The 16,131-nt window shown below is 37.5% G+C and overlaps 1 protein-coding gene across 1 annotated transcript in view; it reads left to right on the top strand.

Annotated features, from left to right (window-relative positions):
- The window catches only part of LOC115523939 (ephrin type-A receptor 6), a 267,647-nt gene extending 251,855 nt beyond the window's left edge, over positions 1 to 15,792 (top strand). The window contains exon 12 of the mRNA XM_032594591.1: positions 15,595 to 15,792. Within this exon, the coding sequence (XP_032450482.1) occupies positions 15,595 to 15,792 (198 nt within the window). The remainder of the gene's footprint in view (positions 1 to 15,594) is intronic.
- Positions 15,793 to 16,131: the final 339 nt, after the last annotated feature.

Genomic DNA, 16,131 nt, shown 5'->3' with positions numbered 1-16,131 from the left:
ATCTCTAAACACACTCAGAGTAAAACAGTTTTTACATCTCTTTTGTTTTTTCTAGTCAATTGCTTGGGCAGTCCCTCCATACATCAGACCCCATTACTCCATCCCAACCTCAAGTTGTCCAAGTATCTAAAGGACTCACCCAGCAACAAAGAAAGTTTTAATACCAGGAATAGAGAAAACTTGGTTTTGATTAGCTCACCATGGCTATTATTTCTACCTGCCATAGAGTGTTACTTTTGAAGCTGAGTCCTGCTCAGTCCTATGGGGGCCTACCAACTCTGTGAAGAATGCCAGGTCTAGAAACCTACATGGCAGCAGGTTGGAGGTCATACACACTGTTCAGTCATTGTCCTCCAAAGCACATCATGAAAAGAGCCCATGTGACTAGGTCCTGCAGAACATCTGCCCTGAGGTATAGAGTGTGCCATAACAAGCAACATCTGCTCTACTCCCAAAACTTAGACTTTGGGATCCAGGCCAGGCTAGAGTCTACTATTCTTCTGGGAATTTTATTCAAAGGATGTCATTGCTCTTCTCTGCTGCTGGACCTTGTTTGGGGCAACTTGTGACCTCCTCCCCAGTTCTTCTTAAAATTGAATATCAAGGACACCTGGGTGTCTCAGTCAGTTAAGAGTCTGACTTCAGCTCAGGTCATGATCTCCCAGTTCATGAGTTTGAGCCCTACGTCAGGCTGTCTGCTGTCAGCATAGAGCCTGCTTTGGATCCTCTGTCTCCGTCTCTCTCTGCCCTTTCCCTGCTTGTTCTCTCTCTCTCTTTCAAAATAAATAAATAAACTTAAAAAAAATGTATCTCAGAAGCAGAAATTTGCCCCCTATGATCCCCAAAGGAAATCATTTTTTTTAACCTGTTATCCAAGGTAATGGAAGCCCTGGATTCAGTCACCATAGTTCCTACTCTACTCTAAGCCCAAAATAATGCTTGCCTACTTGTCCTACTTTCTCATGACTAAAATAGGCCATTCAAACAAATCTCTAGAATAAAAAAATCCTTTCCCGATGAATTACAGTCTTCACTGAACAGAAGAGCCCTCACTTCAAGTACCCTCTTTCATTAGTACCCCATTTAACCCTTAACCAGTCCCCCTAGCATGCTTCAAACAAAAACTGCCGAACTGATAGGGCTCCAAACATTACAAATAATGTATTCTCACTGGTAAAAAGTTCTTGAGCATTCACAGCTGACATACGTATATTTGTTTGCACATTATGTACCAGTAATATATTCATTTATTCATTTAAAAACATTTATTGGGTGCTTTCTTTGTTCTAGGAACTAGAAATAGAACAGGGAACAAATGTTATACCTGGAAGGGACCAAAAAGATTATCTAGTCCAACCCAAGTCCAACTTGCTTATGAAACTGAGGCATACAGAAGCAACATGATTTCCTTAGAATCCTATAGTAAGTGACTTAATGGTAATATTAGAACACATGCTCATAAACTTCTAGAATAAGTCATGGGCAAGGAAAAGAGAAGAAGAAATAACTGCTTCTTTTCTTGGTGGTTTGGTTTACAGTCCAAAGAGCTCCCCATGTAGGGCTGGTGATGTCTTGCTTCATGGAACTTACATTCCAGCAGAAGGGAGATACACTGTAAACAAAGTAAATAAATAAAAGATATAGTATCTAACATGATAACCACTGTTTCTGGGGAAAAACATGAAAAGAGGATAAAAAATTCTAGGGCACTGATTTTGAATACAACATGTATATTGCCACATACATTCATAGAAGTCATTTCTATGTGGTCATAAAAGTCATAATTAGCCATTCTTATTAAATGTTTATAAATAATCTTTATTATATCAGATGAGATAAATAAACATCAAGAGAAGTTCCATTATTTTTCCTGCCCCCTGGGTTATCATCTAACGGCTGAAGTGCACTGTGCCACCAATTTAGTAACCACATCTATTATGTAGACCATAATTTAACCATGAAAGTCACTTAATTTTCAAAGTGCCTCAGCTTCATGACCAATAAATATAATAAAAAGACTGGGTTAGATTGTTAATATCCCTTTCAGCAATAATAAGTTATGATTTTCATAATCTCTGAAGAAATTATCATACTTGTCTCAGCAAAAGAATGATTCCAATTGTTCTTTTCTGAGGTTTCGGACATTCCTGAAACTCTGTGGGGTGCCAAGAATGAGATAGGACTTCCACAGAACAGAGTAGATATAAATTTAAGATACCATACCACAAAACAGATTTTTTAGGAGAGTAGCCTCTGAGGGGAAAATGTCCAAATAAGTAATTTCCAACATAGACTACCATGTAAACAGTTCTTAATTGTTGCCCAGAGAATTCCAAACTCTGTTGTCAACCCTTCCCTTCCTGGAGCTTGCCCAATAGCTTGCCCAGCCATTCTGGCCATGTGTATTGATTACCTGTGGCCAAGATGACCATTTAGAGAATGATTCTGTCTATTAAACCTCATTTGGCCACAAAGAGTATATCTGGAACCAGGAGAAGCTGCTGCAGCCAGTAATAGACTCCTGACATTAAGGCCATTCTCCTTTGTTCACGATTGCCAATGCCCAGAGCACAAGGCTGAACCTGAATGTTCCCTTCACCCAGAGCTTGGCTGCTTTTTGAGGACCAGATAGGAACTAAGCGGGCAATTTTCAAAGTCTTTGAGTGGCTACAAAAGAGTATTCAAGCAAGAATCTAAAAATAGGAGGAGAACAAGAAGTTGTGGGTGGGGGAAGGATTCAAACTCTTGAGGTCCTCAGATCAATACAAGACCAGGGGAAAGCGGTAAGAGCTAAAATCCTTTATGTATCTTGTGACTATTTTTTGCTGCTGCTGTAAAGATTTGAAATTCTGTTTAGCGTAACATATTGGAAGTCAGCATATCTGTGACAGATCCTATAACCAGGATTTCTGTTTGGAAGCAGAAATAGCTTAATCAAAACTTCCCCACCTGCTCCTCTCCAAATACTGGTTGGTTATTCTCTATTTGTTCTGCATTTCTCATTTGTTTGGTCAAAGTATAGTCTTATGTTTGCCAAGGTGCATTTTAAATAAAGAAAGTAATATTTTAGACAATAAAAATCCAACTATGTTCTGTTTGAATATTTTATGTTTTTACTACATTTTGGTTAGTTTAACTAAGCTATGGGCTTAGTTAAATACGGAATGTTAACATGTTTTATGATTTTAAATGAGTTTAGAAATTTCAGATCATTTTTATAAAATAGTCCCTCTATTCTGTAGACCCTGGCAAATTTTATTACAATGAGCAATTCTGAGTTTGTAGAATCTGTTTTACTGAATAATATAATGAGTTTCCCAAAGGTCAGTGGTACTGTACATTAGGGAAAGGAACTGAGAAAAAACAGAGTATACAAGATTAGTCCATAAAAGGCCTAACAAACATTACAGCAGGTGCCATCTGCTTAGCTATTCAGTAGTTACTTATTAAACATGTGCCAGTCACTGGGCCCAGGTGTGCATGTGGTATGGGGATGGAGAACTAGAAAACCCAGTTCCTGCTCTCAAGGAGGCCACTATGTAAATGAGGAAGTGAAGTTCTGACATTTGTAAATCTCAGCCCTGTCCCCAAATAGAATGTGCGTTCCTCAAGTGTAGTCATTATACTGCCTTCTTTTTTATTAGAAACAACACTGTGTGAATGGAACGGTTTTCTTTTTTTTAATATACCAAAAAAGTATGCATACTCTATTTTTCAGCGTTCTTTTGATTTTAAATGACAAAAACTCAACCCAAACTAACTTAAGTAAAAAAAAAAAAAAAAATTTTTTTTTCATTCATGAGACTAAGAAGGTTTAATGGTGCTGAATCCCAAGGACCGTGCAGGATTTTTAATGCTTCCCTAGGTCAACGGACCTCATTTTCTCCTACCGCAAAGGTCCTCTTTCTTGTATTCTTTACACTCTGGGGCTCAGGACTCCTCAGCAGAATGAAACATTTGTCCTCTGTGAAAATTCATACACCAATCCCAGAGACGACTCTGGTTGGCTCTGTCAGGGTCCTGCCCAAACCTGAGCCAAAACCATGCCAAGGAAATTGATGCTGTGATTGGCCAAGCTAGCTTTATGTACCAGCCTGTGCCTTTAGAGGTGGGTGGAGCACTGTGATTGGAAATTTCCACATAATCACACCCAGTGAGAGAGGAGGTCCCCAAAGGAAAGTAGTTGTACCTCCAGAGATAGACTGTTTTGTCCTTTTTGGTATACATAGTTTTCAAAAGCAACTTTGTTTATTGTAGTATCAAAGGGCACTAAAACATTAACATTGTGCATCATTGTATTCTAGTGAGGGAGCTGGTATATTGGCAAGATCATGAGAGCTTTGGAGCAAGGTTCTTCAACCTCAGAACTGTTGACATATTGACTGTTGGGCTGAGTAGTTGTTTGTTGTGGGGACTGCCTTGTGCACTGTAGGATGTTTTGCAGTGTCCTCAGCCTCTACTTACCAGGTGTCAGTACCATCTTCCCAGACATGATAACCAAAAATGTCTCCAGTCAGAGATGGGGCACACAAATCACAACCAGTGAAGAATCACTGTTTTAGTCTGGAAAGATCTGGGTTCAAATCCAAGCTCCACAGTTCACTGGCTGTGTTATCTTAGGAAAGTGGTTTAAGCTTTTTGAGATACTGTCTGTAACAGTATTCAGAATACTCAACTGCAGGATTCAAAAGAATTAGAGATAATGTCTGTAAAACACCAGGTACATAGAAGGTATTTAATTAATCAAATGTAATAAACATAGCTTGCATTTCTGAGAAAGTATTTTAGATTATGGCTCATTTAATCTTGAAAATAACTATCTAAAATAAATCCTATTATTACTCCCATTTCTAGGTGAGATAACTAAAGCTTTCTAGAAAGTTTAAATAACCTACCCAAGGTTACTAGCATTGGTAGAATTGAAGTTCAAGCCCCCTGCTTACTCCAAAGTGCATGGGTTTGTTTTTTTTTTTATGTTTATTTATTTATTTTGAGAGGGAGAGCGTGTACACAAGCAAGCAGGGGAGGGGCAGAGAGAGGGAAAGAGAGAATCCCAAGCATGTTCCATGCTGTCAGCACAGAGCCCAACACAGGGCTCAATCTCATGAACTGTGAGGTGGTGACCTGAGCTGAAATCAAGTTGGACACCCAACTGACTGAGCCACCAAGTTGTCCCCAAGCTATACTGTGCAAGTCTAATTTTCAAAGAAATCTCTATACCACAGAAGTTCTACATAATGAAATCAAAGCATCTTTAATTATGTATGCCACTGTCATACAAGAAGTGTTTTCATTGTTTTCTGTTAGCAAAAGAATGCAGATTGACTCACTGTTGTTTGGAATTATAAATCTTTTCTGCAGTGTTCTGGGTTTTGATATTAAAAATTTATGAAATGTACCATTTTTATAACATTTCTCAAAAATATATACAGCAGTAGCTTAAAATCAAATTCTAATGATGGACAAATTTAGCCTACTAGCAGAAACGTGTCACAGGTACATTGAAGGTGCACAGCTCCTTACTGTTTTCTAGCTTTTTTTTTTATGATACTGCTGGATAATTTTTATGTTATTTTCATTCAAGTTCAAAATAATTGTTGTTTATTATACAGTGGAAGTACAATGTAATGCTAGGAGCTATGCAGGTTCCGAAGATGACAGACACCAAGGGCACTGCAGTTCTCCCAACACTTACACTGTGTAATGTGCTTAACAGAAGAAAATGGAAGCAAAACATGAACAGCAGGAAACATTAAATAACCAAATCCCCACAGAGCTAATATGTAGGGAGGAGAACTAATGCCACATAAATGAGAGGCGACTTGGCTCAAACTAATGATCTGAACCCAAGACCAGAGTCTTGGGTCAGGTTTGGTTTTGTTTTTAGTTTTTCCCTTGACATAATGCCGTACAAAAAAAAAAAAAAAAAAAAGTCTCCTTGAAGCAATTTGAAACCCTAATGTCTCCTGGGTATGGTATCATTTAGGCATATGCTACTAAGCTAGTTCAGTTTCCCAAAAAGATAACCAGTATCAGGGATCATCTCATTTGAAAGCTTACAAGGAAACATAACGCTGTCTCAGTGTTTCTGTGGGGTTTTATTCCCTTCAGTTTTCAAAAGTTTTTACGTAATAATGAGTTTTGCTTTAGATTGCTTTCAGAAACTTACCTGAAGAAACAAAATTGGAGTTTATCTTCAGGGTTTTCCTTTTATAGGTGATATGGTTGAAAAGAACCTTTTGACCTTGTCTGAATTGATTCCTTTTTTCAAAATTTATGAAGGAAGAAAATAACCTTTTACCATATTTCTTGTTTGTCCTCATAATTCTATAACCTTTTCAATTATAAATCAGTGTTTCAGCCAAGAATGGTGGATGTGTAGAATCCACTTACCTAGAAATGCAGTATGGTTTTATGAGTCAGAGAGTCCAGTCATTTCCAATTTTTGTCTCTGATTAGATTTTCCAAACTCTTCTTTATTACGTAATAGTTCTTGTGTAATGATCTGTGTAAAATACAGGAAATTGCTAAAAGCCCATTCCCATTATTTCAACTTTTCCATATTACCGAGGGAATTTTTGCATTTCTTTGAATATGTACTCTACCAAGGCAATTGTGAAAATGGCCTTCCTTTTCTCAATTTTTCAATAATTCCTTCTATTGGTACATAGAAAATAGCAACATTTTAATTAAATTCATACTAATTACACTAGCATAATGCATGTCTGCTACAGAGGCAAGAGTAATAGGGGATATTATGAAAGGCAATTAATCACCATTGTAAATAATTCAAATGGTAAAGTTCTAAGTAGAGGAAACCAATAACTAATATACTACTACCTCGGTGTAATTTCCAAGGGAAACTTTTTTAACCAAACAACCACAAAGCTGAAGAATGTATACATGCCAGTAATGTTTTCATAAAAAATTAATTATACCTTCAATATATTTATATATTGAAATATATTTACAATCTTTAGCTCTTACAAATTTATTTCCATCTTTTGCTGTCTTTGGAGCATTTACAAAGAGAACATTTTAAAATCTCCCTTTTCTTTGTACTCATAAACTATTTTTCCATAGCTTCTTAGTCTTAGTTTATCAGGACAGACTCTGGCCCTGTCCAGATTTTTGTCTCCCTGCATTTGCATTTGGAATTCTGTGGGAAACAGACCATCCAATGAAGGCCAAATCTAGACATAGAGTTATAAAAACTCAAGATGCAGAGATGTTACCAAAGGTCCTGCAGATTAAGACTGCAATTTCAGTGACTCTAGAAACAACTTTTTTAGCTAAAAAGTACTCTTGCAAGTACTAAATCCAGTTCTCTTCTCTTCCTTAATGAGGAGACAGAGACTTGCCCAACTACTGAGTTTGTTAGTGACAGTTTCGGACTTTGATGCAGTACAAGTGACACCTTCACTAATGCTCTTTCCATGACTTACTCACTGAAGCAGTGTTACATATAAAGTGTTAGTTATCTGTCTTAACAAGCATGACTTTCTACTGTTAGGGGTATAAGCTTTTCCAGATGACAAGTCTTACCATCAACAACCTTTCACCTTGGAAAGTCCTACGGTTCATATCGTTCCCCATTTTGTCCACTCATTCAACAGTCCAAAAGGTGGTAACCTACTGAAGACAAACACTCTATACATTTTATATGTCCTTGACATTCTATGGTGAGTTCCAAAAAGTGAGATTTGAGAACTGCCTTAAGTGTAGACTTTTAAGAAACTTTTCATCTTAAAGTTAAAATGAGGAAATCTTCAGTTTCCACGCCCTAATGATCTACAAATTACAAATGAACCTCTGAAAAAAAAATTGTTTCTGCCTGTACCTTATTCATTCCCCACTCTATCCCCCTTTTTTCTTACTGTACCCTGAATTTAATTTGGGTCTTGACTGCCTTTGACTGAATTTTAAATCCTAGATGTTGAAAAATATTGAATAACAAAATAAGTATAAGATTATAAATGTTATTTTCTTATGACCACTTCTTTCCTTCTTTTTTTTTTCTCTCCCATGTAGATGCAACCTTTATATTGCATATTAGGAAAATAGATTACCGGTGTTTTCATTATTATTGTATTACAAGTCCAAATATCCTAATATGTATAAGTAATCATTATCACAAAAAGTGAGTGTATACTGGGACCCTTTGCTTCACCTTCCCCCTTTTACCTGAAATTATAGGTTTTCCACAAAGCAATGATGAATATTTAGAGGGAAGATAAAAATAAAACCACTTCACATTCCATTTACTAGTATACATTTCAGTAGACTAAAATTTTGAGACAGTTTCTTTTAAAAGAAAGTATGAATAACTAAATTCAGTGTGCTTCTTTTTGGAGATACTCAGCAGTTTTATAACACAAAATGTGATTCCCTGCATAGCCCGAGCGGTCCTTGTTCAATGGTATTGTTCAGGGATGTCTCAGCATCTTCATATTGACTGTCTACTTCTTGTTTGCCTGGTTTAATAAAAGGTGCACCTTTTCCTGCTTTGATTCAGAAACTGTCAACACAATTGGAAAACTCATCAGATTCAGCAAGAACAGAACAGTCTGCTACGTGCCCCAACTGAGCCTTATGTTGATTCTAGGCTGCTAAAAATTGCAGTGTCGATGACAAGGAACCAGTACGGTCTGTTTAGAATAACCAGCCAGGTTTTAGATAATAAATTCTGACAGAATCTAATTCCTTCTACCTCTGCATGGAAATTATTACTGCAGTCATTTTCATATTTTTTCACTTTATTTTAATTTTCTTCTTGCATTTTTAAATAAGGGTTTAACCTTGTATAATTCTTCTCCACAGGATGACAGCCTACAGCTATCATAAACCAAACTGTTACAAAATTCTTTCTAGTTAATCATCACCCCTTCATATCCTAAAACAACAAACCTCAATTAGTCTTTTAGACAAAGTACCCCATATGCTTCTGCTTCCTTGTCAGTCCTTAACTAAGGAATCAGAAAACACCTATAAAACAAAACTACTCACAAAAGACATGTTTATGAAGATAAAGGTTAATGTAGGTTTTCTCAAGCTGCCCATAAAATAGTTTTCATAGGGGGCGCCTGGGTGGCGCAGTCGGTTAAGCGTCTGACTTCAGCCAGGTCACGATCTCGCGGTCCGTGAGTTCGAGCCCCGCGTCAGGCTCTGGGCTGATGGCTCAGAGCCTGGAGCCTGTTTCCGATTCTGTGTCTCCCTCTCTGCCCCTCGCCCGTTCATGCTCTGTCTCTCTCTGTCCCAAAAATAAATAAATGTTGAAAAAAAATTAAAAAAAAAATAGTTTTCATAGGTCACATATGTGACCATTGAAACTATTTTTTGACTTGACAAGGCATTGTGCTGGATGCTGGAAAACTATGGGAAAAAGAAACAGTTGCTGCTCTTGAGGGGCTCAGCTCGTCCAGCTAAAGAGCACAAGTGTTTTGTGGTGGCCGGAGCAAAGATCTGGACACAGCCAAATGTGGGGACTGGGAGCCAGGCTCCTGCAGAATTTCAGATATGGGAGGATGGGATCACAGCCCCACAGTCAAGATTGTTTTGCATGGGCTGTGGGAGATGATTGCAGAAGGGAATGAAAGGCAAGGACACCAGTTAGGAGGCTGTTATCAAAATGGGGAGTAAATCATTGGGAGAATTTAAAATGGAGCAGATTTGGAATACATGAAGATAGTAGAATCAGAACAACTTAAGTTACTTTTGAGTATCAAGGCAGAGAGAGAGATCCACATGACTCCTTGATCTCTGCCTTGAGTCATGAGAAGAACAGCGGTACCCTTTGCAAAGGACAGGAATTCCAAAGGAGGAATGGGATAGGTTTTGAACAAAATAAATCTAAGATATCTGTATGACAGCCTCATGAAGTTCTATGTCATGTAGGCGATAGATCTGAAACCCAGCAGAGATAGCCAAGCATACGCTGTGGACTGTGGCAGGCACACGCACATAGGTGAGAGTGAAGCCTGGAGGGCGCAAGAGCGTGAGAGAGACTCAGGACCTAATTCTGGCAGAGTAAGTCAGGGATGTGGCTCAAGGCTCAGCACAGATGTTCTCAACCACTACCGTGATTCAGAGGCTATCAAGATGATCTTATCAGTCTGTTTTTCAGGGGATTATTAGCTATGCAATAACAACCCAATCTATTGATCAGCTTGAGCTTCGGTTTTCTTACCTATAAAATATGCATAACCATACTCACATAATAAGGTAATTTGAGACCTAAATAGAGACTAAATAAAGTGAGCTATGTTAAAACACCTAGTCCAGAGCTTGGCACGTAATAAGCTCACAGAGTTATATATGTTACTTGAATCTGAAACCAGAAAGCTCATAGGAAATTGAGCGCAGCATCGCCCAGCCCCCAAATTCTTTCTTCTCCTGTGTCCTGTCTTTACCAGTTGACCAAGTTCAAAAACCTGCCCTGCCATATCTAATCTTTTTTTTTAATTTTTTTAACGTTTTTTTAATTTATTTTTGAGACAGAGAGAGACAGAGCATGAACGGGGGAGGGGCAGAGAGAGAGGGAGACACAGAATCGGAAGCAGGCTCCAGGCTCTGAGCCATCAGCTCAGAGCCCGACGCGGGGCTGGAACTCACGGACCTGAGATCGTGACCTGAGCCGAAGTCGGACGCTTAACCGACTCTGCCATATCTAATCTTAACCCTATCATGTGTTCTTGTCAAATCAGTCCACTTTTGTACACCACAGCCATGGCCTCTGCTAAGGCCATCCTGATCTCTAGCCTGGATCCCTACAAGCCTCCTTCCTGGCCTCCCACCTCTCCCCATCCCAGGTGCACTCTCCACACTGCAGCCAGAGCGAGCTTTCCAAAGGCAAATCTGGTGTCATTTACTTGCTAAAACCCTAAACCCTTTGCAAAAAAGTCGTTTGTAGCATACAAAATCATTCATGATCCCAAGAAATATAATTTTACATAACCTTCCAGCCTCAAATCTTACCATTCCTCTCTTTGAAGATTCTAGTCTAGCTGCAGGAATCTACTTTCATTCCCTGATCTGGTCACATCTCCCTCCCTTCAGCCTGACCAGTTGACCCTGCTCCCTTCTCCATTTCCTGTAAGATCCAGCTCACCTCCTCTGAGAAGCCTTCCCAAGACTGGGTTAGGCACTCCTTCCACATGCTCCTGTAACTCCCTGTTCTACTGGCATTTACTGTATTCAAACTCCCCAGTCTTCTTCACCAGAATACGTGTTTCCAAAAGACAGAGGTATTTCTTACTCATTTGTTAACTCTGATATATAGTGTACATAGTATATATATATAGTGTGTGTGTGTATGTATATATATATATATGTATATATATATATATATATACATACATACTTTGGATGAATACATTTAAAAAGCTATTAGAAAGATGTTGCTGTCTGTTAACCATTTGTGGATCATATTGCTTAATCTTTCTTTGGCTCCCTCAAAGCCAGAATTTTTAGGTGTGCAATCTTAGGCAAGTTAAATCTCTCTATGTTTACATTCCTTATCTATAAGGTAGGGATAACGATAGTACCTACCTCATAGGGTTATTGTGAGAATTAAAAGAGTTGATGCGTACCTGGAAGTATCCAAGGGCTCTCATTAAGTGTTAGATGTTATTGTCACTGTTGTTATTCTTGTTATTACTATTATCCTATAAGGAACCTTCATGTTTGACACCTGACATGAACAGGGCTCAACACGTTTCACAAGGTCACAAGTTAAATGACTGAGGAAACTTAAAAGTCAGAGTTCCTCAAGAAGAAAAGTCATGAGTTCCCCAGTCCTCCCACTGTCCCCACAGAAAAGCATGCTAGGGCCAGACACAGTACTGAATTCATTATGGGTAAAAGTTCTAGATGAGAGACCACACTCTCTTGTCACTCTCTCCTTTTCTAAAACAATTATGAGAGCAATTATGTCAGAAGAGAATATGAAAGCCTGCTTGGCACCAAGCAGTGTGGCCTTGGGTGTTAACTGTTTATGAGAGTTGTCTAGGAGAATGACCTTGAGGTCACTGGGAGTGGCCTCCAGACAGGAGGAAGAAGCCACCAGTCTTACAGAAAGTTGAGTTTGAGTCCAGTCCTTCTCTCCTGGAGAAGAGCAAGCCCCAGCGTCACCAGTTTTTGTCCAAGCAAGCCAGAGTGAGATCATGAGATCATTTTGGAGAATGCTGCGTGACGCACCAATTTTTTAGTAATACTTCCTTCGGAGGGGACTTGAAAGGCTGTCATGCTTGTACCGTGAATCCATCTTGGGTAGCTTGAAACTTTGGGTTTTCTAAGAATCTGCTATTCTACCGAAACAAATCCAAAATTTTCTTCTACTAGCGTTGGTTTTGTTCAATAACATTTATTTATGTGTCAAGCACCATACTAAATGATGAGAATATAAAATCTACAGACATAATTCCTGCTTTCAGGTATGAATAGCCTTAGAGGAAAAGCAGATGAATGGTTACAATACAATGTAATAGAAGCAATAATAGAAATGTGTACAAGACTCAGAAGCATTCAGAAATGACTCTGTTCAGCCTGAGATAACATTTTGCAAACTATGAAGTAAACATGTGTTTGATTTACCCAGAATATAAAATTCAGGATCCAGATAAAAACATCGAAGTCCAATTGCCAAGTGCCATGACAAAAGGTAACATGGCAATCACTCCTAAAATTGTGTTAGTTGATATAAAATTGGAACAGAAGATGTTATCATGAGAACTGAAAAACATTTCTGAGGAATGGTCAGAGGAAAAGTTTGAAAGCTAAAGGAACTAGATTTAAATGCTAACTCTGCCATCTATGCTGTGTGGATTTAGGCAATTTTCCTAACCTCTCTGAGTCTAAATTATTTCACTTAAGAATAGGGATAATATGGGGAACCTGGCTGGCTTAGTCAGAAGAGTGTGCAACTCTTGATCTCAGGGTCCTGAGTTTGAGCCCACATTTGGGTGTAGAAATGACTTAAATAAATAAGACTTTTTTTAAATAAATAAATAAATAAATAAATAAATAAATAAATAAGAATAGAGATAATAATAACTACCATACTGAGTTATCTTAATCAGTCAATGAACATGCAAATCACCTAACACATGATGAATACTGAGTAAAAGCAGCTGATTTTCTTTTTTCAAAGTGTGGCCTCAATTGTCATCTATTTTATTCTATGCACTTATAATTAGGTAACTGTGGTCAATCAACTAGAGAGCTCTCCTAGGGTAGGATTTTAAAGTCTTTTTATAATGGAATTCTATCCTATTTTTCTTTTTTATTATTATTATTATTTTTTTATTCTCAAGTTAGTGTACAGTGTAGTCTTGGCTTCAGGAGTAGAATCCAGTAATGCATCTCTTACATACGACACCCAGTGCTCATCCCAAAAAGTGCCCTCCTTAATTCCTGTCACCCTTTTAACCAACCCTCCACCCCTTCACCCCCATCAACCCTCAGTTGGTTCTCTGTATTTAAGAATCTTTTATGGTTTGCTTCCTTCTCTGTTTTTATCTTATTCTTCCTTCCCTTCCCCTATGTTCATCTGTTAAGTTTCTAAAATTCCACATATGAGTGAAATCATATGATATCTGCCTTTATCTGAGTGACTCATTTCACTTCACATAATACCTTCCAGTTTCATCCACGTTGTTGCAAGATTTCCTTCTTTTCCATCACCAAGTAGTATTTCATTGTGTGATATATATATATATATATATATATATATATATATATATATATATCCCATCTTCTTAATCCATTCATCAGTTGATGGACATTTGGTCTCTCCTTAATTTGGCTATTGTTGATAGCACTGCTATAAACATGGGAGTGTGTGTGCCCCTTCAAATCAGCATTTTTGTATCCTTTCCTATACTATTTTTCTTAGTTACTTTTCAAAACTATCTACAGTAGTTTTGATATACTAAAAAGTGTTGTAAAATATCTTAAAATCCAAGCCTATTCAGTAGCAAAAATAATCAGAAAACAGGTAAAAAAAAAATCCTGTTCAATAATGAGATAAAATGAATTAAAAAAAATGCTATTATCCTGATGGGTTAAAGTGTTCTGGTCACAAAGACACTGATGGGGTTGTGAGAAATCCCCTATTACAAAAAAGCTAAAGCTTAGCAGCTAAGAGGTTCTGGAAGGCATATTATTGCTCCTTTTTTACAAACTGCCTCTAGCATAAATTATGGATATTTCAGGGTCCTGTCAAATAGTGGCCATTAAAAAAGAAATTAAGAATTAAAGAAAGCATGTAGATATTGCTACAGTAAAGAGAGGTCTCCTGTTAGCAATATTAGCACTTGCATTTTTGTATTTCTATTGTTGATGAGGGGCAGGGATGAGGTTGAATTGTGCCTGTCTTTAACTATCAGTCTGTTCCTCAGTTTCCCACCTCAAAAATGGGGAATGAACCCTTTTCTTTGTCTTTCTCCCAGAGAGGATATAAGAATAAAGGGTCACATGAATCCTTTGAGCACTTCACAAAAAATAAATAAATAAATAAATAAATAAATAAATAAGCTGTATAAATTCAGAGTCAATTATATCATATTACTAGGAAATTCTCAGGTGGGCTGTATATGAAGTAGATGATAATCCTGCTTTATCTTCTGTGTGATTTCCTAAGTAAAACAAAACAAAACAAAACAAACAAAAAAACTTACTATCATCATTTGTTACTCTTAACTTTGACTTCTCATAAGATTCCTTTCACTAGAGCCACACTGTCCTGTACAGTAGCCATTAGCCACATATGGCTATTTAAATTTAAATTTTAACTAATTAAAATGAACTAAAATACAAAATTCAGTTCCTCAGTCTTATTAGCCACATTTCAAGCACTCAACAGGTACATGTGACTACTTGCTGTCATGTTGGACAGAGAGAACATTTCTGTCATCACAGAAAGTTCAATTGGACCGTGCTGGCCCCAAGGATACTCAGGCTGAATGACCCTAATGCTCTGTGGCCTTAAGGTAACCATTGATAGCATTTCAAGGATTGAATGACCCTAGAAGTTCTGAGAGGACTTCATAATCACATCAGTGTCAGACTAAGGGAAAGCCAGAAGTAAGCAAAGAGAAATTAAATAGGCAATAAAGAAGAAAGAAGGAATGATAGCCAGCAAAAGAATACACACTGACATTATTATAAAAGGATAAAAAATGACTCAGAAGTTCAGTGCTTCAGCAGAGGGATAATTTTACTTAAAACATTTGCCACAGGTGGTTTGCACAAAATGCATCAATCCAATGCTGACTTTCTGATGTCCTAATTGGGTTTTCAGACATTCCAGCTAAATCACACAGGAACTATTTCTTGAAATTGTGATGAAGCTTAACCTCCCTTCTGAATACCTCATGTTTAAAAACATTTTCCTCAAAGAGGTGTCAGCAGATATTAATGTAGATACTTGCAACTTGTGTATTTATCTTTGTTTGGGCTGCTTGTACTCACAAGTGATTTTCATGTTTACCAAAATTTTGGCCTCTACTTCCTATATAAAAAGGAATTATAATTTAGCATATATTGTGTTATTTGTTCCAAAAAGTAAGAGACTAACCTATGTATGTTTGCATTTAGGTCATTCTGTCCATTGAAGAAGGCTATAGACTTCCGGCTCCCATGGGCTGTCCAGCATCTCTACACCAGCTGATGCTCCATTGCTGGCAGAAGGAGAGAAACCACAGACCAAAATTTACTGACATTGTCAGCTTCCTTGACAAACTGATCCGCAATCCCAGTGCCCTTCACACCCTGGTGGAGGACATCCTTGTGTAAGATGCATCGTGTCGATTTTTCCCCCTCAACAATCATTTCTTTCAGTCTATAGACAAGACTAACAGGTAGAGAGGAGAAAGTTTACTGTAATAACTGTCTAGTTGTCAACCTTTTAGAATATTTTATACAAACCATATTTTGTTTATCAGCTGAAAAAATAATTTATTAACATTGTTAAATGGATTTTTTTAAAGAAAACAGGTACTCCTTTTGTTCTCTCCATATCTAATCTTTCTGAATTACTTTACATATATATATATATACACATATATATACACATATATATATACACACATATATATATACACATATATACACACATATATATATACACATATA

This window comes from Lynx canadensis, chromosome C2 (assembly GCF_007474595.2).
Source record: "Lynx canadensis isolate LIC74 chromosome C2, mLynCan4.pri.v2, whole genome shotgun sequence".
Taxonomy (NCBI): Eukaryota; Metazoa; Chordata; class Mammalia; order Carnivora; family Felidae; genus Lynx; species Lynx canadensis.
Note: the sequence above shows the minus strand (reverse complement) of the source record. Positions and strands in the feature narration are given on the sequence as shown.